Genomic DNA, 23730 nt, shown 5'->3' with positions numbered 1-23730 from the left:
CTAACTCTAGTTCACAAAGACTTTCTCCTAAAAGTTTTTCAGTTTATGTTTTATATTATGTCTATGACTCATTTCAAGTTAATTTTTATATATGGATCAAACTTTTGATTTTTTGCAGATGAATAATCAATTTTTCCAGTATCATTTACTGAAAAAACTACTCTTTCTTCACTGAATTGCCTTTTCACCTTTGCCAAAAATTAGCTAACCATGCGTGTGTGGGGCTGTACCTGGACCTGCTATTCTCTTCCCCTGACCTGTTTGTCTATCACAGCGCCACCGCGTCCTGAGAACTATTTTCCATGCCAGTCATGTCACAGGCCACTTGCCAGCCTACACATTGGCTTTCTTTGGGCCAGGTTCCCGTGCACGATGCAGTCAGCTGCAGCTGAGTATTAGAGGGAGCAGGCCGGCAAAGTGCAAAGCAGGGCTGCGTAGGACCGCCTCTCCGCGGGGGCTGAGAGCAGGGCAGTCTTCTTCAACATGTGCCATGCTTACGCAGGCATCAGGCTCTGTCCTGAAAACAGTCTGCTCTCTCTGCATCCAGTTTTACTCTCTTTAATAAATGTCTCACACTGTAGATCTTTCTACAATGCAAACCTGATCAGATCATTTCTTTTGGTCTTTAGGATGAAGTCTAAGTTCTTATCCTTTGAAGCAACTTCTGCTTCCCTTTCCAGTTTCAATTCTTACCACGCCCCATTCTCCACTCGTGTGCTATACTCTTGCCATGTGAATTACTTGCAGTTCCCCAAACATGCCACACTCTCTCCGTCTTAGGCTTTTTTCATGTTTCCATGTTGCTCCCTCTGCAGAGAACACTCTCCCTCTACTCTTTCCCCACAGGTAGCTTTTGTAAGTTTTTTAGCTCTCAGCTTTGATAGAATGTCAATTCAGTTCAATAAATATTTAGTAAGCAACTAATATGAGTTAAGAACTGAACTATGAGTAAGGAATATGATATGAACATCTATCATGCCCTCATGTAGTATATAGTCTAAAGGAGGAGGTAGACATTGAGCAAATAATTATAATTAAATCCAAATCTAGAATAATGTAGAAAATAACATATAGTAAATCATATTCCCTGATAATGCAAAACCAAGTATAATAACTCTGGCCATTAACCCCGTCTTCTGCCCAGTTTGCATTTTCAAATGCGGGGGGCTAGAGTTCTGAACGTGGGCTGGGGAGAGGCAAGGTGGAGTGGAGCAACTGAGACTCTGCATTCCCAGTGTCCTTCCAACCCAACCTGCCTGGGTCAGGCAGATGAAATGGCTGCCAAGTAACTGGAGCCACTGGTGTGATCCCTAACTTCCCAGCTAGTCACAGGACTTAGAATAATTCCTGGTATATTTCAGTTGGAAAAGTCAAACACCAGCAGAGAGCTCCAAGTTCTGGCAGAGACCTGGACAGCTTCTGATCACACAGCCAGACCCCTGGCACTCTGGCCATCAAACTACGCAGACCTACTCCAGTCATGTCATTAACCTCGTAATAGTACGACTTTGTATTTTACGAAATTGATTTCTGGGCCCCACTTGTTCAGCCATGGTGGGTTTAGTGTGCACGTCAGACTAGTATAACAGAGGGAAAGCACAGAGTGCGGTGTGAGTGTGGGGTAAGGGGCAGGGGAAGCCTCTCCGAGGGGTGTTTACCGCAACGTGAGGGCTGAGTAGGAGGTAGCCCCGGTGAAGGGGTAGGAAGAGGGCTCTGCTCAGAGAGCGCCTTCTCCAGGAAGCCTTCCTTGATCTTCCAGAATAGCTTGAATTCCCCTCCTTAGTGTTTCCAAGGCCCTGCTGGGTGCCTGTGCTTATCACACGTCTCACAATATCTGTTTCTCTTTCCATCTCCCTCCATTAGACTGTAAGCTCCTTGAGCGCAGGGGCTGAGTCCTTAGGACCCAGTAACCTATCAGTGCCCTAGAGAAAGACCGTCTCTGGGCAAAGGAACTGAAAAAAAGTGACTCTGCAGAGGAATTAGACATAGGCTGATGCAGGCCCATGGGTGCAAGGATTGCGTCCCAAGAAAAGGCAGTTTTGTGGGAAGAAAATGGCATCCTTTCCTGAAGGACAGTGCAGCCCTGCACTGAGGGGTGTGATCTGGTGAGTGCAGGACGGCTGGATCTTAGCCTCTCTGCCGCTGACTGGCTGAGAGTCTGTGCAGGGCACAACTCCACAGCTGTACACAGCGACCATGGACTCTTCACCAGTCTCTGCAGTGCCTAGTTAAGGGCCTCACACACAATGGGTAAATATTTTTTAAATAGTCCATAAAAATAAAAGCTTAGATCAGGGCCCCCAGGGCCGCCTTCAGACCACATGTGTCCTAGACTATCGGCTATGACTATGCAGGTGCCTGGAAAAACCGGTGGAGCCATGTGAGAGGCAGCCACTTCCTCCAGTGGCCACTGAAGACGGTTTGCCATTTCAGAGGGATAATGATGTAGCTGGTAGGACCTGTTCCTGAGTATGCATGAGAATCTTTCAAGGAACTCTGCAGGGGTTTTAAGGGTCCTGCAGGAAAACGTGGTGACAAAGCCCCGTGAAGGTCACTTCTGGGTTACTTTAGGAGGAAAGAAAGCACTTTTGTATGGACCATCCTCCGATGTTCTGTATCCCTTGGGAACTTAGTTCAATTATAACAGCCTGATCAGAGTATGAACTGCAGAGACTAAACATCGATGTTGTTTCTGAACTTAGACAGTAAGTTATGATATACTGGGGCAACAACTAAATTTATGAAAGTCAATTTACCAAAACAGAGTTAGGGGAGTTTCTGAAAATGTCAAGCAGTTATTCTAAGATCTCACTCATTGAAAACTGTACCATTATTTTAGGTACCCCAAGCAAGAAAAAAATGCCAGTTACAAACTATGATTTTTAAAACACATCTTGATTTCAGAGATGTTACAATAATTTTTTAAATAGTATTACAGAATTGATGAAATATAGATTATAAAGTGCTTCATATTTTTGTGCTTTTAATATATTGCTATACATCTTTAAGGAAAATGCAAGTTGCCTCTCTGTGAGAGCAAACAAACGGTTCAGGTCCCCTTGACAGGGACATCTTCATGGCAGAGTGCAGTTCGCTATCAAAGTTTCATGACACCATCTGCTAAGATCATTTTCAGATACTTCCATGCTCGTTGAACAAGTGATTTGGTGTTTCTCACACCCTTCTCTACAGGGGAGGGGATATGCTGACCAATCTGCCTGAGTATTTCATTATGCTCGCATCACAACCTCCACTGTAAATTAATATATTACCATGTAATTTATACGTTATTCTTTTATACACTTCATGCACATGAGCTTGATTGATTCTGGTCTGATTCTGAACCTGCAAAGTTAAGAGCCAGATTCCAGAGGAAATAACTCCACAGCATTATCACCATGTAAGCACTAGTTGAACAATAAACTGACCTCTTTCTTTGTCAACTTTAAAATACAAATAACGCTTTGAGCATGTGACTTTTGATCTATTTGACCATAAACTATTTGAGAGCTGAGTGTGTTCTATTTACCTTCACATCTTCCACGGGGTCCAGTATCGTGCTTGGAACATTGTAAGTACCACATGAATATCAGAAGAGAGGATGGCTCTACATTTCAGTGTATCTTTCAGGTGTGCCTGGAGACAACAGCTCTCCTATGCTGAGGGTGAGGTATGGAAACCAGGAAGGAATCAGAATGAGAATTTGTAAAAGAAAATTCAACTGTCCTGGAACAAAAAGAGAAATGGGTAAGAAAAAGAATGATGGCATTATCGTGTTATATTTTTAGACCTGTATTTCTATTTTGAACTAAAAGTTCCCTAGATCTATTTTTTTAAAGGTTGCAAGCCCCATTCTTTTCCTTCTTACAATGTATTTGTAAAATTTAAGTCAATAATACATGACAGAGATTTTAATGTTCACTTTGAAGACATTTAATTTTATTTCCAGTTAAACTAAAGATATCAAAGTCCAGTTTCTAATTATTGCCATGTAGTTAGTTCAAGGAACACATTTGTACAATTAGATCTCCCAATTATCAATCACAGAGGAAATCAATACATACAATTCAGTAGTTTGGCTTACTATTTTATGTTCATTTTCTTCAGTAAAACACATGGGATGGCTGAAATTACAGACGCCCTTTTTCCTTGGATGGATCTCAACCAAATATTTCTGGAACATCTGAAATCTTTCACTCTAGAAAAAATAAACAATAAGAGCATTTCTCAAGTTTAATATGTGTGGAAGTTTGATGAAGGCCGAGTGAGGGCTAGTTAGTTGCCAAGAATCCTTAAGCAGTGGCATCAGCCTATAGCCTCGGTTTAGTCCCTCAGCCTTGGTCTTGTCAGGTTTTTTCCATATTTGGGCTATTTCCCCTTCTTTCCTTTTCAGCTTTTCCTGAACACACTGTAGTGGGCTGAGCCACTCCACTAACCTTGATCTTACCAAGGTCACTAATGATTTTGTACACCCAGCGGACTCCACTTACTTGCATAACCTCTCTGCTGCATTTACTCAGGATGTGCAGAGACCCTGCTTTGTGCTCACCAGTCCCATTTCCTTTTCCTCCAGGGTCTGCAGCCCAACTACATCTCCCAGCCTCTGCCTGCAGTTAAGTGGGGCCATGTGACCAGATGCTGACTACTGGAAAGTGAGAAGTGATGTGTGCCACTCCTGGGCTTGGCCACTTCAACTTAGTGCATTTTCTCTCTTTCCAGGGGATCCAATGGCAGACTCTAGGGCCTTAGGGGATGGCAAAATCATATGATGGAAGGACCAAGGCTTCCCCTCCTTTTCCCACTGACTGCAGTAGAGTGTGATGTGAATAAGAAATGAAACTTTACTGTGTTAAGCCACTGAGATTTGAGGTTATTTTTTACAGCAGGAAGCTGTTACCAATACCTGTGGCTTCTGTGATGCTACACTCTTGCCTGAATCTCTTCATATCACTCTGTTCCTTCATTTCTCATTTTCTTGGACTGCTCTACGCATTCCTTAAATATTTTTATCTGAGTTTTCACAGCCCAATGTTTTCTTTCTCTATGTATATTCTGTGAACAAGCTCACATAACTCTCATGGTCCACTTCTGATACGCTGATGAGTTGAAATAATAAATGTGTCCCTTAATATTAGATATAATTTTTACTAAATATGTGTATATTAAACTTATTGTGTACCATGTTTTACAAAGTTTTGTTTTAACTTGATTCTGAAATCATTGTTATCTCCTCATATTCCCCATTCTTTGGTAAATTGAGAATTTATTATATCCTTTTGTCCAGTTCTTTCATTGGACTGTAAAAGGTCCTCATCCATTCAACTACTATTTATTGAATACGTGCGAGGAACTGTTCCCTTTTTTGCTGACAGTGCCTCGTACAGTGCCTTGCATGGAGTAAGCAACTGGTGAATGTTGGTTGCATTGAACAAAATTATTTCTTGCATACTTGCTATGTGAAAGTCTCTGTGCTGGGTTAGTGTGACACAAAAGTAAATATAAGGCTTGATTTCTGTTTACTTCTTCATCTTTCTCTGTGCAAAATATCCTCCTACCTCCACCCCAACTAACAAGCATGTTATGATAGTTGCAGTTCCACAAAGGAGACTGCCTTACACTTTCGGTACCCAGAGGTGGGTCCAGAACTAATGAGGCCCTGAGATAAATCCAAACTTTGACTTGACTTTATTTCTAGGCTAATAGATGAATCAGTGTTTTATTTTTTCTTTTTTCCTGCAATTTAGAAGTATTAGAATGTGGAGAATTAACTGTTTTTACTCAATATGAAATTGCATTTTCTTTTTGATTAGGTCATTTGAAACCACAGCTTACTTTGTACATTTTATTGGGGGTTCCCATTCACTGGAATAACTAATAGATTCATATATTGTGCTAATATTGTCAAGTTTTAACATGTTAACGATAGCCAGTCCTGCTTTTCCTTTCTTTCTTTTCTGTTTTTAAAAATCCTTTACCAGCTATGTTTATCAGAGCACTATTTGATTACAGTGAGTAGATGTGCTCTGTGAATTTCCTCCCAGGGTCGAATTGTTTTCCACATCTTGATTTTCATTCTCAACTGCAATTTCCTTTTAATGTCTTTAAATATTTTAGCTTTGAGCCACATTCCTGGTCCTTAAATTTTTCCAGTTGTGTATTTTTCTTTTCTTTTTGTATTACCTTATTCAAGCTATCTGCCCTTATCTACTTTTCTCCCACTCATGGGAAGTTTCCTGACATCTATTTTGCTTATAAAGAATTTCATCAGCCAATACTACTTTTACTATTACAATTGTTACTACTACTTATACTACTACTACTATTTCTAGAGTGTTACCATTTAGTTGCTTAATTCTAATATGAACAGTTGCATTAGTGAGACAAGTTCCTGATCATGGTTGAGCTCTGAGTGGTTCTGTTTGCTGGTAGCATGATCTGATGCACATCAGTCAGTCCAAGGTATACATTCACAACAGAGTTCTTGTTGTTGGTAACTGCTTTTGTAGTGACATAATGTTGTAAGAATTTCCATAGTACATAGTAATTTTATTTATTGTAAGTCCAATGGTAAACTTAGAATGTCCAATTTCAATGGATTTTGCAGATGAAATAATCCAAAGCCCCCCACCATTGGCTGAAAATATATACATTTTTATTGCTCACCCATTTGTATAAATGAAGACGAAAACTTTGTATTTTGAAAGACTCCAAAGAGCTGTGTGACGTTGAGAAAGTTACCTAATCTCTCTTTGCCTCATTAGGTTGTAATGAAACTGAACGAGTCAGAACAATGCTTGGTCCATAGCAAGCACTCGGAAGTGTTAGCCATTATTATTACCTAATGCAGCAAGTACAAACACCTGTCTTCTGGAATCTATGTTTGCTGATAATGATGATGAGGTCCCCATCCTATAGGAAAGGGAATGTTTCTCATGTTTGTCAAATAACTGCAATTATAGTGTATTCCTCTGAACGCCAGTAACATCTTGAGGGTTTGGGAAAGCACAGTTTTTGATAGCTGTTACTAATGAAAAGATTTGTTTAATGAGAAAACAGATTCAGAACAGCCAAAGAATTTATTAAGGTGGGACTAGTAGATTTCTGGTTCATGTCAGACATGTTAGCAACTTCTTGTTTGCTCATCTTGAAAGGGAAGAGAATAGCTCCTACTCAGTGTTTCCCAAAGTGTGGTCGATGGAACTCTGCCGTGCATACTTGTTTCAAAACTTTCCCAGAACTTTCTCAGGACCTACTAATTCTCTGAAGGGTTAACCAGTATCTCAGGTGCTTTAATGCGGAGGGAGAAGCATCCTCAGAGCCAAGCTGGACCAAACCCAGGGCCCTTTTAGGGCAGGCTGTGCTGTCCGGGGAGATGCTTCAGTGGATGCTGTGTCCCCACGAAGCATCTCCCGACAACTGGCCGCCTTAAGGCCCACACGCCCTCCTCTGCCGCCGCTCTGCAGCGGTGGCTGGCAGCCTCGAGCCCCTCGGCTGTCCCCCTCCGCGGCGGGAACGGGGAAGGGGCCGGGGCTCGCGCGTGGCCGCGGACGCCCGACGCGGGCCTGCTCCACCTTAACGGGCCTGGGCCTGCCGGAGCGCTCGGGCCCCGCAGAGTTTGGGCACCACCATATTTGGAGCGTGCCTACTTCGGGGCGGGAACCGCCTCGAGAGTGATTAGGTCAGCGCTGGGGGAGGTGACCTTGCGGGGTCTGTGGCACCCGAGAAAGGTGGAGCGCTGCGCCTGCCGCCCCCGTCGGCGTGGCCCCCCGGCCGCCCCGGCAGCTCGAGGCCGCCCGGGAGCTCGGCGCCGGCCGCCCCCGCGGCCCGCGGCCCGGTCGGAGGCGGGAAAGCCGCGCGCCTGCGCCGTGGGAACCGGGGCCGGCGGCGAGAAGCGGGGAGCGGAGGGGGCCGCCGGGCCGGGCGGCGTACAGAGCGGCGTGTGACGCGGGGACGCCGCGCGCGCCCGGCGTCGCCCCGGTTTGACGCACGCGGCACCAAACTGTGAGTTTCAGGGCTTATTTGGTCGGATTCGCCGGGGCCCGCGTGGCTTCCGGGCCCCGGGGCGGCGGCGGCGGCGGCGGCGGCGGCGGGGCTGGGGGTGGCGGAGGGACGCGGGGGGCCCCGGCCGCCGGCGCTCGGCGCGGGGAGCTCCGCCCTGGGCTGGGTCCCGACCATCCGAAAGGACGCGTTTTGCCGCACAGGCTAAGATGGCGGCGGCGGCCGAGGAGGCGGAGTTGGTGCTGCACAAGGAGCCCGGGCCCCGGGTTCGGGGCGGCGGCGGCCGCGGCGGCCGCGGGGGGCGGCCGAGCCTGAGGTGAGCGGCGGCCGCCGCCGCGGGGCGGGACTCGGCGGAGGCGGGGGGAGGGCTTCTCCTCGGCGGCGTCGGAGGGTCCGGGAGCGGACACAAAGGGGCTGAGCCGGGCGCTAGACTTGGGGGTTTTGTTTAGTCACATGAAGCCGAGCAGCCAGTGAGCAGGAGGGGGAAGGGGCCGAGAGCGGGCGGCCCGGGGAGCCCGGCGGCCGCCATTGCGACGCCCGGAGTAACGGGCGGCCCCGCCGTCCGGGCCGCTCGGCCTCGGCCGGGAGCCGCGGCTCTGGCGTTAAGCGTACACACCCCTCCCCTAACGTGGGGCCGGGACCGCAGAGCCCTCGCCGCCCCCGGTGCCGCGAGCCCTTTTGCCGCTAGGTGCCTGGGAAGTAGCAGCAAGAGGTAAACCGCTCAGAGTGCTTGGGTTGCCAGGGGCTTGGTGGGCGTCCAGCTAAAGCTTTTTGCTTCTCCAGGTCTGATTCCCTGGCCTTTGTGTCCCTGGGAGCTTAATCTCTGCCAGAGGAAAGCAGGTGTGCTCCACTTCTCCCGTGAACCTGAAGATGAGTTGTCCCAGACCCTTCTCAGTGATTGGAAACTTAGGTGGTGGAGCTAACGGTTTCTTGTTACGAGACTTCACAGACGACTCTCGTGTTGGGATCCATCCATGGTTTAGCAACATTAGTGGAAAACTTTTCTTGAACTGTTGAAGTAATATTGACAAATTTAGTTGCGATGAAACATTTTGTGTTTAGACTTCAAATTTTGTGTGGTCATTGAGAAGTGCTCAACGAGGAGATAAACACGATTGAGGGCCCGAATGATGGTCCTGTTTTGTGTACAAGTTAATGATTTCAACAGAAATAAGCCAAACACCATCCATCCATTCTGGCCGGTCCTAACTAATGCCAGGCTTGTTGCATCTGGATGATAGATTAGATTTGCCTTAATAGTATATTGCCTCTCTGTTGTAGTTTAGTTACTTCTTTGGTCCCACAAGAAAAAGAGCGTTTCAAAAAATAGACAACTCAAGTTACTCAAAGAGAGGAAACCTGCTGTTTGCCTTCAGTGCCATGTGTAAGTATCCAGGGAACTCGATGGCAGCAATATTGCATTGATAGGTTTGGTAAGAAAAGATCAGTTTTTATAAAGAAGTTACAATTTACACAGTTTAATAGGTGAAACATGAAAGCTCGACTAGTTTAATACAGTGATATGTACACTGCTCTTAAAATCATGGTAGTGTAAGTTTTAGAATTTCTAACATAATTTAAAGTTACACTGCACTTATGTCTCCATCATACTTTGTGTATTTGTAATACTTGAAGTACAAAATTTGGAAACAACTAATGTTTTATTTTGGGCAGGCTACATTAACAAATTACATTGCTTATTTGAAGAGATGTTTAAACACATTAGATAACTAATTTTAGATCTCTGTTCAAATTGAAATTTGAACTTTTCAACATTGCTTAAAACTTTCATTTTCCTTGTTTTTTCCCCCAGATTTCTATGTCCCCCCTTCTTAGCTTTTCCCCTTCTAAGCGAGAACAATCTTGTGTTAATGAATAGGAAATATATTATCAGCAAAATGATTATTGAATCATATAGTTTTAGCATAGAAGGAATCTTAGAGAACTATTTTCACCCTTTATTTTACAATATATTGAGGACCAGAGATGATTGTTAATTGCATAATGGAGAATTGTGTCTCATCTTGTACCTCATTGGTCCTTTCATTAGTCACATTGCTCGGATAAGGAGGTGACTGTATGCAACTAATAATGGTTATAAAACAAAACAAGGGGATGTGTTTGAGAATACTTGTTAATTAGATATTAACAAGAAATTCTGTGACAATAATTAAAAACTTATTTAACTTAACATGGTGACTTAGTTTTTAGAGTGACTTCCAGTGAAACAAACTCAAATACAAAATATAGACATTTGAGATAATTTCAAAGCAATGTTGCTTTTGAGTTTTCAGGTTTTCAAAAAGCAATCTTGATCCATACATTAAAAAAAAAAAAACAGGTAGCTTGATAAACTTCTTGGGAAGTTTGAAGTAATTGCCATTACTACCAGTTATTAAATAAGAAATGAAATAGATGCTCAAAACAGTGGTGCTAATGCCTTTCATTTTGTAACAGTGTTTTAGTTGGGTAGATGGATGTGCCACTCTGCCCCTTGTTAGAAACAGCTTGTTCAGACTAGATAGTACTACTGCTGAGCAGTAGACATGTAAGATCTGTTAGGGAATTCAACAGGTAGGAAAATCAACGGGATCGCACAGTTATCTTTAACTTCTTTTGATACCACATTTTACAAAAACAGGTAAATTGTCTGGAGGTTTTACAGCTTCTGTGGGTCATTTAAAGTGCATCTAAATTATTGATTTTTCTCGGAAAGTTGATATATTTCATAATTCTCAACACTATGTAGGTGAGTGGATTTAATTATACTTTAGTCTTGTGATAATAAGGATTATTCCCAGATTATTTGTAATTATAAAATGAGTCTGTCACCTGCAAACCTTAAACTTTTTGCAGCTTTAATTTGTCACCCAAGTTATAAAAGAGGGCAAGTTTTGTTTTGGCTGAATTGAGACTATATTGGGTAACAGGAGGGGAAAAGGAAGACTCCAGGACAGTCACTTGAAGTGGTGGGATTACCTGCAGTTTAAAAAATGTATAGAAACTGGTTGTCAGAGAAGGCAAGTTCATTTTTCATCCCAAATACGTTGTTAGTGTTTACGGTTACTTACTTAGACTCTTCTCAGAATGTGATTCTAAAGGAAAACAGGGCATCTTACTCTTGTGGGAATGCTTTTCTCATGGCTGCTTTTCAGGCAGATCTTAAGGCAGCTGTAGCTTGCACTGAATGCAGAAATTGCAATGCTGACTTATCTAGCCCTAATTTTATAGAATATTAGTTTTAGCAGTTCTTTTTTAAAAAGTGGTTTCAAATCTTTTTACATGGATAGTCCTATAAAATAAAGCATGAGAATGAAGGATGAATATTATAATATTCTGGATAGTCACATGAGCTCGGATTTTTTTTTTCATTTATTTGATATCGTTAACCCCTCTGGTAGAGAGGATGTCTGCTTTGTAGATGGAGAGTCTGTAAATACTAAACAGAGTTCTGTAGTGCTGACTGAAGGAGTTCTGGAAGTAATGTCTTCTAATTCTGGCTTATTAGGAGGGGATAGCTGCTTTTAAAAGTGCAAACCATCCACCCCACTGAATTGTAAAAGAACTGCTTCTAATCAAGCCGATTCTAGTGCTAGCGCACCCTGCTGGTTGGCTGCAGTTATTTCTCCTCTTCCTCCTCGCAAGAACAAACATAAAGGTCAGCTGAGACCTAGAAGGTAGGACACCAAATTCAATTTGTGTTCTTTCTTCGGGAGAGGGAGTCTCCATGAAAAAGGTGTTTTCTCATATCTAGAGCCTCAGTTGCTGTACTGTTTAATTATTTCTTAGATCTGCCAAAGTTAAACTGTGAAATTGCTGTCCTCTTTGAGTTTACTGGGGACTCATGAGATTAGGAGGAGTTAGGACGTTTTTGTTCCTTTCAATTCAAGATACAATATCTTTGACAATTGAGAGGTGTTAGCAGGAAAAACAAGAAGTTCTATGGGATAACTTTCCAGGAGGAGAAGAGCCAAGGATTTCAGGAGGAAGAGGAGGAGGAGCACGCTAGTGCAGTGGCAGCAGCAGTGCATACTTCTCTTGGGTGAGGGAAAGTGAGACTATTAAGATTAGTGTTTCTAAGAGATTTCTCTTGGGTTCTCCCTCTCCTAATCTTTGCCCTGCCTCTTCTGTCTGCAAGATGTGGCCTTCCCATTTCATTTGAGATTCTTGGAACTGTGACTTTGTAAGTAACTATGTGAAAAGTATAGATGAGTGATTTGTTCTTGAAATTTAATTCTGTTAGTCTAAACTGTGGTACAGGTGACTTTGGTTCAAGTGATAAACACAAGATTTTAGGTCTTAAGATTTTTAGTATGTATCTCATTCATTGAAGTTGAAAATACAGCTTTATTTATTTTGTTTTTTAGTTGAAATATAGTTGATGTACAATGTTAGTTTCACGTGTACAACTTAGTGATCAACATTTAAATACATTATGAGATGATCACCATAAGCCTAGTAACCATCTGACCCCATTACAAAGTTGTTATAATATTATTGGCATATTTCTTATGCTGTATATTATATTAAATTCCCATGGTTTACTTATTTTTAAAACTGGAAGTTTGTACCTCTTAATTCCCCTCAGCTATTTTGCCCATACTCCTCCCCACCCCCAACCACCCTGTTTGTTCTCTGTATCTGTGGGAAAATACAGCTTTTAAAAGACTTTGTACAAAGTCTGGAAACTAATATGTTGTGAGCCAAAATAATTTAAAATAAAAAAACACCGAATAAAGTGTTGGGATTAAAGTATAATTTATAAAGCGTATGTACCTGTATTATATCAGTAATTTACCTAATTTTTATAAATGATGAATATTCTAATCCTTTCTTCCATGGTATTTATCTTTTTACTTGAAAGCATAATGCATATCTTTTTCATCAGTTTCTAGAGGAAGATGTTAGACATGACTAGAACTTTCAAAACACCAGTTACTGAGAAGGGAGGTGATTCCTGTTAATTGTTGAATGGTTTGTGAAGATGGATGAAAAACTTGTAAGAGTTGGAATTAATTGCCTGTTGCTTACTGTTGATTTACTGATATTATACACACACAAATACACATGTAGATGTGTTTATATACACACACAAACACGTGTGTATATATACATACACACAAAATCATACTTGAATTTGTAATTTTAAATATGTATATATGGAGGCAGGATGGGAGAATAAGGTTTAAACAGTGTAAGCCTTGATGTAAGACTGGTGGGGCTAAAATCTAGCTGTGTAAGCACTAGGCAAGTAGGTCTAACAGTCATACCATCTTCATAGAGGTTTAAGGTTTACATTACTTAATTCAGCTAGTAAAGTCCTTAGCGTTCTGATACGCAATGAATGCTGAATAAATGTTAGCTGTTAGAATAATAATAAAGTTCTTATCACCATTGCTCACTTGTGTTTTCTCCAGTAACTTCAAATTTTCACCTGTGAGTGATCTGAAGTTGTGTACTTTTTGTAATGTTCCGTATTTAGGCCTGTGTCTGCAGAGGAAGTCAGAGACAGGCACCAAAGTGTGCCATCTCTAGTTCTAGCAGCAAAAGCTATAACCAGGTCAATGTTTCAGGAGCACATTTCCTTTTATGACTGTCAGCTGATGAATAAATAAATGCACTTGGAAATGAGTGCGTTTTAGTGAAGTTATTTCCTGACCAGTGTGTTGGTTTGCTTTGTTACAATATCCTCAATTTCTTCACTTCCATTTAAGTTTTTGGCCCAGAGGATGGTGGTGACCATTAGTGGAAAGAAGAGGGTGAGTGGCTCTGTGTATTCGTGTGTAATGTACACAGAGGCCTGGATGAGAGTGAGGCGTGGCTTCAGCAGAAGCTAGATCGAGGAGGAGAATGTTGTCTTTCCATTGCTTAGTCCGAGTCACGGGGATTTCCTCAAGCAGCATTTCCTTTCGCTGCTTTCCTTTCCACACTTTCTTTGTTTTATATGTGTCTGTGATGTATAGTCTTAACCTTTACCACTTGAGTCTTTTTGGTACCACCTACCTCCCCCACCACAGACACAAATTTTAAACTTGTAAAAAAAATTGTTAAAGGCAGCTAGTGAAAGCACTTGTAAGTTCACATGAGGAGGGGTGTGAGTATGAAACATTAGAAGTTTAATATTTGTTTAAGAAATATTTTCAACGGAAAATGAAGGCAGGGTTGTCACCCATAATCTTGTCACCATTATATAATCATTAGTAATAAAGGAAAGGGAGTGAGACTGACATTAATTAAGCATCTACTGTGTGTTCCTCACACTAATGCTGTGTTGTATATATTCCCATTTTATATGCAGGGAAACTAAGACTTGGGTCACATGGATAGTAAACAGCAGAAGAGCCAAGTGTGAACCGAGGCGTATCTTGATTCTACAGAGGAGACCTTTCTGTTCTGCCTTCCTATCTTTTCTATGTCTATCATTTTATCCTATTATGAAGTTTGTAAGTTTTATCTCCTACTTATAAAACTTAGCATTATAAAAGCATTTTTCAGCTCACCCTTATTTCAAGTGGTGTCTTATTGCCCACATTGTTTATTCATACCACCATATAAAGGTTCTTTGTCTTGGCTACTGGACATTGGCACAGTGATATTGGTCAGAATGGAAGCTGCTTTTTTTCTTTACTGAGTGACTAAGATGAAAAATAATCTAGTTTAATTAGAACTAATACTCTCTGGGATTAGAAGGTCTACAGCTTTAGTAATGCTGTCTGTCCTTTCTGGTGAGACATTTAACTCAAAATGGATACATGTAAAATGGAGGTGAAATTTTCAGTTTATAGCCGTATGAAAACAACTTAAAATATTTTTACATTTTGAAATGTCTTAAGCTTCCTTGTTAAAAATCTTTAAAAAGTGACATTAAATAGTTACTTAAATCCTGTTTAGTTACTGTTAGTAATTCATAATGCAATAATCTTTAATTTATAAAAGAAGAAAAACTTAGCATTGAATTCTTACCTTCTCATTGGGTGGATAACACATATTAAAAGCTAATTTGTGGGGCATTTATAAATAGATTGTATAGATTAGCACTGCCCAGTAGAAATATAAGCCACAATGTGATTTGAATTTTTCTGTAGCCACATTAAAAAATAAAAAGAAAATAAGTTAAAATTAATATTATCAATGCATTTTGTTTAACCCAATATATCAAAAATATTACCATTTCAGCATGTACACATGATTGCAGTGCTTTACATTCTTTCTTTTTATTTTCACACCAAATCATCAAAATCCAGAGTGTGTTAATGTACTTAAAGCATATCTCAGTTTGGACTAGCCAGACTAGTGCTCAGCAGTCACACATGGTTATCACATTTGACAGTGCAGATATAGGTCGTAAGTATGAAGGATCAAGCAGAAACTGAACAGAGTCTTACAGGATAGTTGAGGAAAGATAAGCTGGGGGAGAACATTGTCATAAAGAAGGGTGGGAATTAAGATGGGAGACACTAGAAACCAGGTAGTAGAGTGCCCTGAATCCAGTGTGGGGGTGTGGGGTGTGTGTGTGTTGGGTAGATGTTGGAGGGTGCCTCGTCCATGCCTTGTACATGAGCACTTGATGAATACTGAATTAATCTTCAGGTGAATTAATATGAGACAATATGAAAAATGCTGTTAGAATACTAACAGCTTTGTGGGTCTTCTAAGGGGAAAGAGTTGCATTTAGGGAATATTGAAGTTCTGTGATGAGAAATGGAGAATGATGAAAAAGGGTGAAAATTGAGTTTTAGATTTTACCATTATTGGTGACTTATTTCTAAATGTTTTATTTATATATATTTTGCATTAAGTGAAGTGCACAAATCTTATGAGTACAACTCAGTGAAATTCTCCAAATAAATACATGCAGATAACTTCTATCCAGATCAAGATGCTTAACATTTTCTGTACTGAAAAATGTGTCTTGTGCCCCTTCCTATTAATTCCCCTTCACAGAAGTAACCACTATTCTAGCCTCCGTCATTATAAATGTTTTACTTACTTTTGAACTTGCTTATGGCACACTTGTCCTTTCTAAGGGTAGCGAGAGCTGACGCCTGCATCTTTTTCTTGTCTGTCCTTGTTCGGCATTGTCGGGTGAGTATGGCGGTCAATCAGGTGATACGTAGTGGGTGCTAGGGCCCTTCTGTTTTTCTGCAGTGTGATGTATACCGACATCAGAGGGATGTTTCTTGCTTCCATTGATAGTAACCCTTTAGAGGCTAGTTCTAGGCCTAGAAAACTTGTTTAGAATGTAGAGATTTGAATTGCTTCCATAGGTAACGTAGTTGTCTTGCTTTCATTGCAGTGTCCTCCAGGCGTATAGCCAAGAAGTAGGCCGAGGAGATCTTGAATTGCCTCCTTATATAGCGGCCTTTTGGGACCGCTTTAACAGTAGCTTCTAGGCGTTGTGTAAGTTAGCTTTCAGGCATTTCAGGTTCCTTAATAAGGTATTTGAGTGTTTCTGATTGTGATTGTAGGGGTAGGCGTAAATTTGTGTACTTTTGTTTACAGATATGTATCCACTCTCAACCAGAAAGATGTTGACATTTATTTATGTGTAAAGAATGAGAATTCTACCTTAAGGACAGTTGCACAAAAGTTTAAATGGTTAAAATCCATGAAGGACACTTTGTAAACATATCTGCAATGGAACTATTGATCGTGACTTTTACATGTAGTGCTGGAATTATATTTTTCCAAATGGGATTAATGGTTACAGCATTGTTTTTCATAAATATTGAGTACTAGAAGCCTTGTTCTAGTATAACGATTTGTGCTTTTGGGAGAAAGCTATCATTTCTGAAATATGTATTATAATAAAAGTTCTGAAAAGTATATAACGAAAATATGTATCTTCACATTCTAATATGCTTAGTTTTGAGGAATAATATGTTTTGTAAATTGTGCGTAAGTAGACATGAAAATACATTCTCATTAACGTTTGATTATGAATGTTTTTGAGCTTATGAATGAAAAAATTATATAAAGTCTTGTTTTTTGGAATTTGTATTGTTTGCTTAATATCCTCTTGCTCCAAGAATTTTAATTGTTGTCTTGAAGAAATAAAACCTCATCTGTGAACTTTTATTATGTAGGTTTTGTATTTGTGTAGTATAGAAGGCCAATGCAAAATTGGTTAGACATTGAAAAACTATGTTTATTATCTATAAAATATTAAGACTACATAGTAGTTTTTTTGGGCTAGATTTAGAAAATTACACAAACAAAACAATTAGAATGTTACTAATTATAACTTTAAGACCTGACTTCTATGTGTAGGAAAAAAGTATTTAAGGATATGTTTTTTTTATGTTGTTTTGAAAAAAGAATGAATATTTGAATTTGATTTGGGGAGATTTAATTTTTTTGTATTCAGAAAAAACCTTGTAAGTGTGGTTGTATTTCTCCCAACCTTTGCTTGTTTTAATTGGGTTAATTATTATACAAAATTCATTTAGTACGACATGAGGGGGTAAGAATGCAGATATACAGAGTGAATGATATGGTTCCTGCTCTGAAGAGGTCATTATCTAAGACACAACTTAAAGAGTGGCTTAATAATGAAATATTTGAATTACTGATCTGACACAAAATCGTATGAACAGTGTGTATTAAGACTGGAAAAGCTTTCTGGCAAAAATAATTTTTCATGTAGATTTTGAAGAAGTGGTAGAAGGGAGCATCAGCTAGGGGGGAAGTTGAGTTAAAGCACGGAGATGGGAGCTGCGGCCTGCAGGCGTTTTCCTCTTTCAAAGCAGAGTCTGTTTTAAATGAATGGGATGAAAAATAAAGTTTATAAGGTTGTGGCCTGAGCTGGAGGAATCTAAAGAAGTTTGGATTAGAAATTAGAAATAAAGGAGTTCTACTGAAGGCCGTTGAACAGAAGAAGTACATGAGGGAAAATGAGTAAGATCAGCAGCTAGGTTCAACGTGACTGGAGAAGAGACTGAAGTGAGGAAGGCCAGGTAGAGGTCATCATCTTGGTAAATGGGGCGGGGGGGTATACTGAGAATAAGAACGGGTAGTTTTAGACCAAAGCAGGTAAAATATGTTGCTCCTAAGTTTGTAGTGTAAGGTAAAAATAAGAAGGGAACAATTTTATTATCTTTCAGTATTGAAAATAAACTTGGAGATAGTTTACCAAATAAGTTATTAATACTAATTGAGGTTACATCTCCGTTATATGTAAAAAAATTGATTTGAAAACTTAGTAAAATCCAGGAAAGTTATGCTTTAGTGGTATTTTCTGAATTGCTAGTACTTTCAACTAAAAAAAAATCTGAGATGGATATTAAGAAGGGCTTGTATTACTGAATTTTGAGTTATAATAGTACCTTTAGGTCATGGCCTGAGAGACATTCTAATTGGTATCGGAGTTGGTGGGAAAGAAGATAATAAAGATTAATAATCTGGACTACCAATAAAAACTAGATACTTGTTTTAAAATTTAGGAAGTGTTTGGAGCACACGGCTTTTATTGGGGGATCCCTAAAATACAGTCCTCTCTGGGCAGCAGTTGTGCTTGATACTCAATATATAGCATGCTTGTCTTCACTGGAGTTTTTAAAGAGTTCTTGAGTGTATACTGTTTTCTTACAATGAGTACAATGCTTAGAATTAGAAAAATATGAAAAATTATAAAAGGAATGTAATTTAAAATATATTTTCCTGCCTTTTTTAGAATTAGTAATTAGAACAGAGTTTAGGAGTTAATAGGGTCTTGGAGTTTTAAGATGGTGTGTTAGTCTTACTATAACGAGTTTACATGTTAACCATTCTCACAGCTAACATGGGCTTAACTTCAGTTAGTAAAGAAGTTAGTGAGGTTTCTGGCACCATGGTGAAATAGGTGCATTAGACTATATCCAAGTTACCTGTTGAGGCATATCAGCCAAAGCAAGAGAAAATAGATTGTCCTCTACTGTCACAGGGAAAGAGATTCATCAACATCTCTGAAATCTGGGGTCTCTGGATAGAGAATATGGGTGAGAAGGGGTAACAGCAGAGCTATCTTCTGTTCACTGATTAATGGTTAAACCAGTGGTTTGGGGAATAGGAAGTTTGCCCCGAAGCCCTGCCCAGAATCTCTTTCCTAAATAGTTCCCAATTTTTTGTGGCACAGACTTACTGGAAATAGACCCATCCTCACCTGTGTTTGCTGCTATGGGTCTGTGCATTCTGAAAAGCAATGAAAAATCACTACATAAACGAAAGGTAGCAGTTTAAAGCGGATGGAAACTAGGAAACCAAATTGACTTCCATATGTATCGGTCCTACTGAAATGGCTCAGACAGGAAGGAGGTGGAGGAGACAGATACACCCTTCCGTGGCTGTGGTGGAACCAGAAGCCTTACGCTATGGCAGTGAGTGTCTTAGTGGTTGCACTGCCATTAACAGAGATGCAAATGGCATCCTGAGTAGATGTCCTTCAGTGTGATTCTACTTGCCTGGTCATCTCCTGGTTCATCTTATTTTCCAAGCCTCAATCACTAACTTTCCTGTTAAGTTTGATTACCCAGTAACCTTCTAACGGCTTTTTCTTAATTTAATTGAAATTGGTTTCTTTCCTACTCTCCTCCCCTTTACAAATTGAATTTAAAATTATCGTTATGAGGTTTTATAAGAGTTTTTGCTAAGTAAAGATGACACAATGTTGAAAATAAGGAGTGGCAAAAATAATATTAAAACTTGCAAGTTCAATTCATATCAAGCAAAGGATAAAACCTTTCTAGGCCAAAACCTTTGAATGAAAAAAAGAGAAAGTTTTAATTAATAAAAAGTTTGGAACCTTGAACAATACTAGGCTTGAAGTTTTGTATGATAAACTCAGATAACATTGAAACATGTGAAGTCAAGTTTCTCTGGAGAAATTGGTAAAATCAGTATTTTCAGGAGGCTTTATCTCTCAGAATTTAATAGATCAAACAAACAAAAATTAAGACTATAAAGATTTGAATAGCAAAATGCTTTAATAGGTGTATGTCAAATTTTGTTCCCAGTAAAGAAATACACATTTTTTCCAAATTCCTGTGAAATTTAAAAAAAAATTGTCTCTTAGGCTTCAAGGAGAATTTGAAATTTTAGATAAGAGAAATTGTGTAAGGCAGTACTTTTTGACCACAGTATAGGAAAACGACGTTAAAGCTGAAATGATTGTAACCACTTGGACAGTTGAAACTCTGTCCTATTAGAACTTGAGCCTAAATTTCATACAGTTTAAAAATGAACAACAGTGAAGATGTGACACTTCAAAACTGATAAGGTGAATATCCTTTTAAATATGGTGGATTAAATAACCACTTACTTTGTTTGCCATCAAACCCCTGTTAGAATTATTATATGTTTATATATTTAAGCATAAAATGTCAAGGACAAAGAAAACTGGAAAATTGATCACAGAAGTAAAACTTTGAAAGCTGGAAAGCAACAAGTGGTAACTGACTTTGCAGACCTGGGAAAACTCAGCTTTCCACTTCTAGTGTGGAAAGCCTAGAATTGGTCTAGAATTCTGCTGTAGAACGCTGGGGCGCTTCAGGAATTAGTGGCTGCAGGTATCCTGAAAGAATTGTCTGCGAGGTTAATAACAAGTAGACAGCACTCATGGTCCAAGAAGGGGTTTCGTAACCTTTGTCCAAGTTTCTTGTCTGGCATTCAAGGGGAGACTGTTCTGTACTTGAACAGTAGGCAGGCTCAGGTTAAGGGCGTCATACCCAAAAACAAAATTGAGTAGAAATTTACATGTTGGGAATCACCCCTAGTCTCTCTTCCTCCTCCGAGTTCTAAGAATACTGGGTCTCAGACTTCTACCCCTAGAGTGAGATTGGAAGGTTCCTCCTGCTGTAACAAACTGATGATCAGGAACAAAGACCAGCAGACAATAACAGATGGGAAGCCACCAGAGAAATCATCAGACTGACCATCTCACACTGGTAACTACCCATGAACACACAATTTCTGGGCAACTTCGAAGTGTTTCATTTTAAAATAAGAGATTAAGGATCATGAAACATTTTAGGATAACCACAATAAGAAAGAGAAGAAGGAAATAGAAACGATTCAAGAAGAAAACTTCTTTTATAAGTTATTGATATCTTTGTAAGTAAGGGGATAATTTTATCTTTGAAACAAGAAAGGATACCATAAAAAGCAGTCCTCAGAAAACAAACATGAGCTCTTAGACATTGAGAATATGAAATACTTAACAGACGAGTTAGAAATTTAGGATATTAAATTTCTAGTAGAAGGTTATGAGATAAAATTGAGAAAATCTTCCACAAAGCAGGACAAAAGAATGTCAAGTAGGAGAAAAGAAAAGTAAAGAATCACACTTGGCAAATTTGACATGTGAAAAATCAGAATTACAGAATGGGAAACAAAAGGGAGGCAATTATTTAAGAATAATTGAATAAAAAACTTGAATTTCCACATGGAGAGGACTCAGCATGCACAGCTTAGTGGCTGGGGAAAAAAAAAAAGAACCACGTTAAAGTACATCATGATGGAATTTCAGACGTCAGAAATAAATGGAAGATCCCAAAAGCTTTTGGTTCTGGAGCACGTAAAAGAGATTAGGAACAATAACATTGGAAAATAATCGATAATGAATTAATGCCTCGGAATCCTGAAGGAAAAATTTTTCCAAGCTTCTAGTTCTGTATTTTCCCAAACTGTTAAATGTAGGCTAAAAATGTGAAACATGAGGTTGTTAGAATATTTACTTCAAATGCATTGTATCTCAGGAAGTTACTGGAGGCCATGAACTCTATCAGAATGATTGGATAAATCAAAAAGAGGAGGGAACCAGGAAATTCGATTTAGTACAAGGGGATGTAAGGAAGGTGGCTGTGCAGCGGGTCTGAAGAGAAATCAGTTCATCAGGAGGAACAAAGGAATCTAGGTGGTATGTCTTTTGAAACACGATACGGAAAGGATTTTTGTGACTTTGTTCATAAGGGATACTTACCTGTAGTTTTCTTTTCCTGTGTTTGAGAAGGGTTGGCGTAAATTCTTCAAATGCCTGGTTGAAAGGTAGATTCCACCAGAGAGGCCATCTGGTCCTGGCCTTCCTTGTGGGAAGTTTTTTCATTACTTCCTCAATCTCTTGTCACAGGTCTATTCCAGATTTCCTGTGTCTTCTCGAATCAGTTCTGGATAGTTTTTTTCCCTAAGAATTTGTCTTTTTCAGCTAGATTATTTAATTTGTTGCTGTACAATTGTTTTTAATGTACACTTATAATCCTCTTTTTTTTTTAATTATAAAGCCAGTAGTCATGATACCTTTTTCATTCATGATTATAATACAGAAATACCTTGAGATACTGCAGGTTTGGTTCCTGACAACCACAATAAAGTGAATCAAATGAATTTTTTGGTTTCCCAGTGCATATAAGAGTTAAATTTATGCTGTACTGAAGTCCATTAATTGTGTAACAGTGTTATGTCTTAAAAAATAATGTACATACTTTAATTAAAAATACTTAATTATTAAAAAATGCCAACTATCATCTGAACCTTCAGCAGGTTGTAATCTTTTTGCTGGTAGAGGGTCTTGCCTTGAATTTGACGGCCGCTAGTTTATTAGGGTGGTTGGTTGCTGAAGGTTGGAGTGGCAGTGGCATTTTCTTAAGACAGCAGTGAAATTTGCCACATCAGTTGTGACTTCTCCTTTCACTTCAACACTTTGAGGCTATGGTAGGATTATTAACTGGCCTAATTTGAATGTTGTTGCATTTCAGGGAGTAGGAAGACCTGATGAGAGGGAGGGAGTTGGGGGAATAGTCAGTGGACTCAGAACACACAATGTTTATTAAGTTCACCATCCTATATGGGCGTGGTTTTTGGTGGTGCCCCAAAACAATTACAGTAGTAACATCAAAGATAACTGATGACAGGTCACCATAACAAGTACAATGATAATGAAGAAGTTTGAAATATTGTAAGAATTACCAAAATGTGGCACAGAAACACGAAGTGAGCAAATGCTGCTGGAAAAATGGTGCTGATTGACTTGCTTGGTGCAGAGTTGCTACAGACCTTCAATTTGTTAAGAAAAACACAGTATCTGTGATGCTCAATGAAACAAGGGATGCATGTAATTTCTTTCTTTTTTCAGACAGCTCCTAGCTGAAGGTTTGTCAATTTTGTTGATATTTTCAAAGAATCATTTTGGTTTCATTGATCTTTCTTTCTTTCTTTCTTTCTTTCTTTCTTTCTTTCTTTCTTTCTTTCTTTCTTTCTTTCTTTCTTTCTTTTTAAAATTCTGTTTCACTTCTGCTGTAATCTTTATTATTTCCTTCCTTCTGGCTGCTTTGGGTTTAATTTGCTCTTTTTCTGGTTTCTTAAGATTGATGGTTAGGTTATTGATTTGATAGCTCTTTCAATGTAGGCATACATAGTTATAATTTTCCCTTTAAACTCTTCTTTCACTTCATCCCATCAGTTTTAGTGTGTTGTGTTTTTGTTCTCAACATATTTTAAAATTCCCCGTGTGATTTCTTCTTTGAGGTATTGAATAGGAGTTTTTACTTTATTTCCACATATTTGTTAATTTTCCAAATTTTTCTTTTGTTACTAATTTCTAGTTTCGTGGTTGGAGAACATACTTTATATGATTGATTCCTTTAAAATTTATTGAGGCTTGTTTTATGGCCTAACATATGGTCTGTACTGGAGAATGTTCCATGTGCACTGGAGAACGCTCCATGCGCACTGGAGAAGAAAGTGTGTCCTGCTCTTGTTGAG

The 23730-nt window shown here is 39.5% G+C and overlaps 1 protein-coding gene and 1 long non-coding RNA gene across 16 annotated transcripts in view; both read left to right on the top strand.

The window, feature by feature from the left end:
* The first annotated feature begins 7902 nt into the window (after positions 1-7902).
* Positions 7903-23730, top strand: part of ZNF644 (zinc finger protein 644) — a 98679-nt gene continuing 82851 nt past the window's right edge. For 5 of the 15 annotated variants that reach the window (XM_064488688.1, XM_064488692.1, XM_064488694.1 and 2 more), the window contains exon 1: positions 8128-8314. Coding sequence is in view for 1 of the 15 variants with exons in the window: in XM_064488687.1 (XP_064344757.1) it covers positions 8208-8314 (107 nt within the window). In the remaining 14 variants the exon portion in view is untranslated. Of the gene's footprint in view, positions 8002-8118; positions 8315-8667; positions 9383-23730 lie in introns of those variants that run through there. The other 10 variants (XM_031457561.2, XM_031457562.2, XM_064488690.1 and 7 more) reach the window with 10 other exon arrangements.
* Positions 9390-15501, top strand: LOC135321989 (uncharacterized). The gene is made up of 2 exons (XR_010382156.1): positions 9390-11675; positions 14297-15501. It is a non-coding gene; the product is annotated as an uncharacterized LOC135321989 (long non-coding RNA).

The sequence above is a fragment of the Camelus dromedarius genome, chromosome 9 (assembly GCF_036321535.1).
Source record: "Camelus dromedarius isolate mCamDro1 chromosome 9, mCamDro1.pat, whole genome shotgun sequence".
Lineage (NCBI taxonomy): Eukaryota > Metazoa > Chordata > Mammalia > Artiodactyla > Camelidae > Camelus > Camelus dromedarius.
This window is presented reverse-complemented; position numbering and strand designations above follow the sequence as displayed.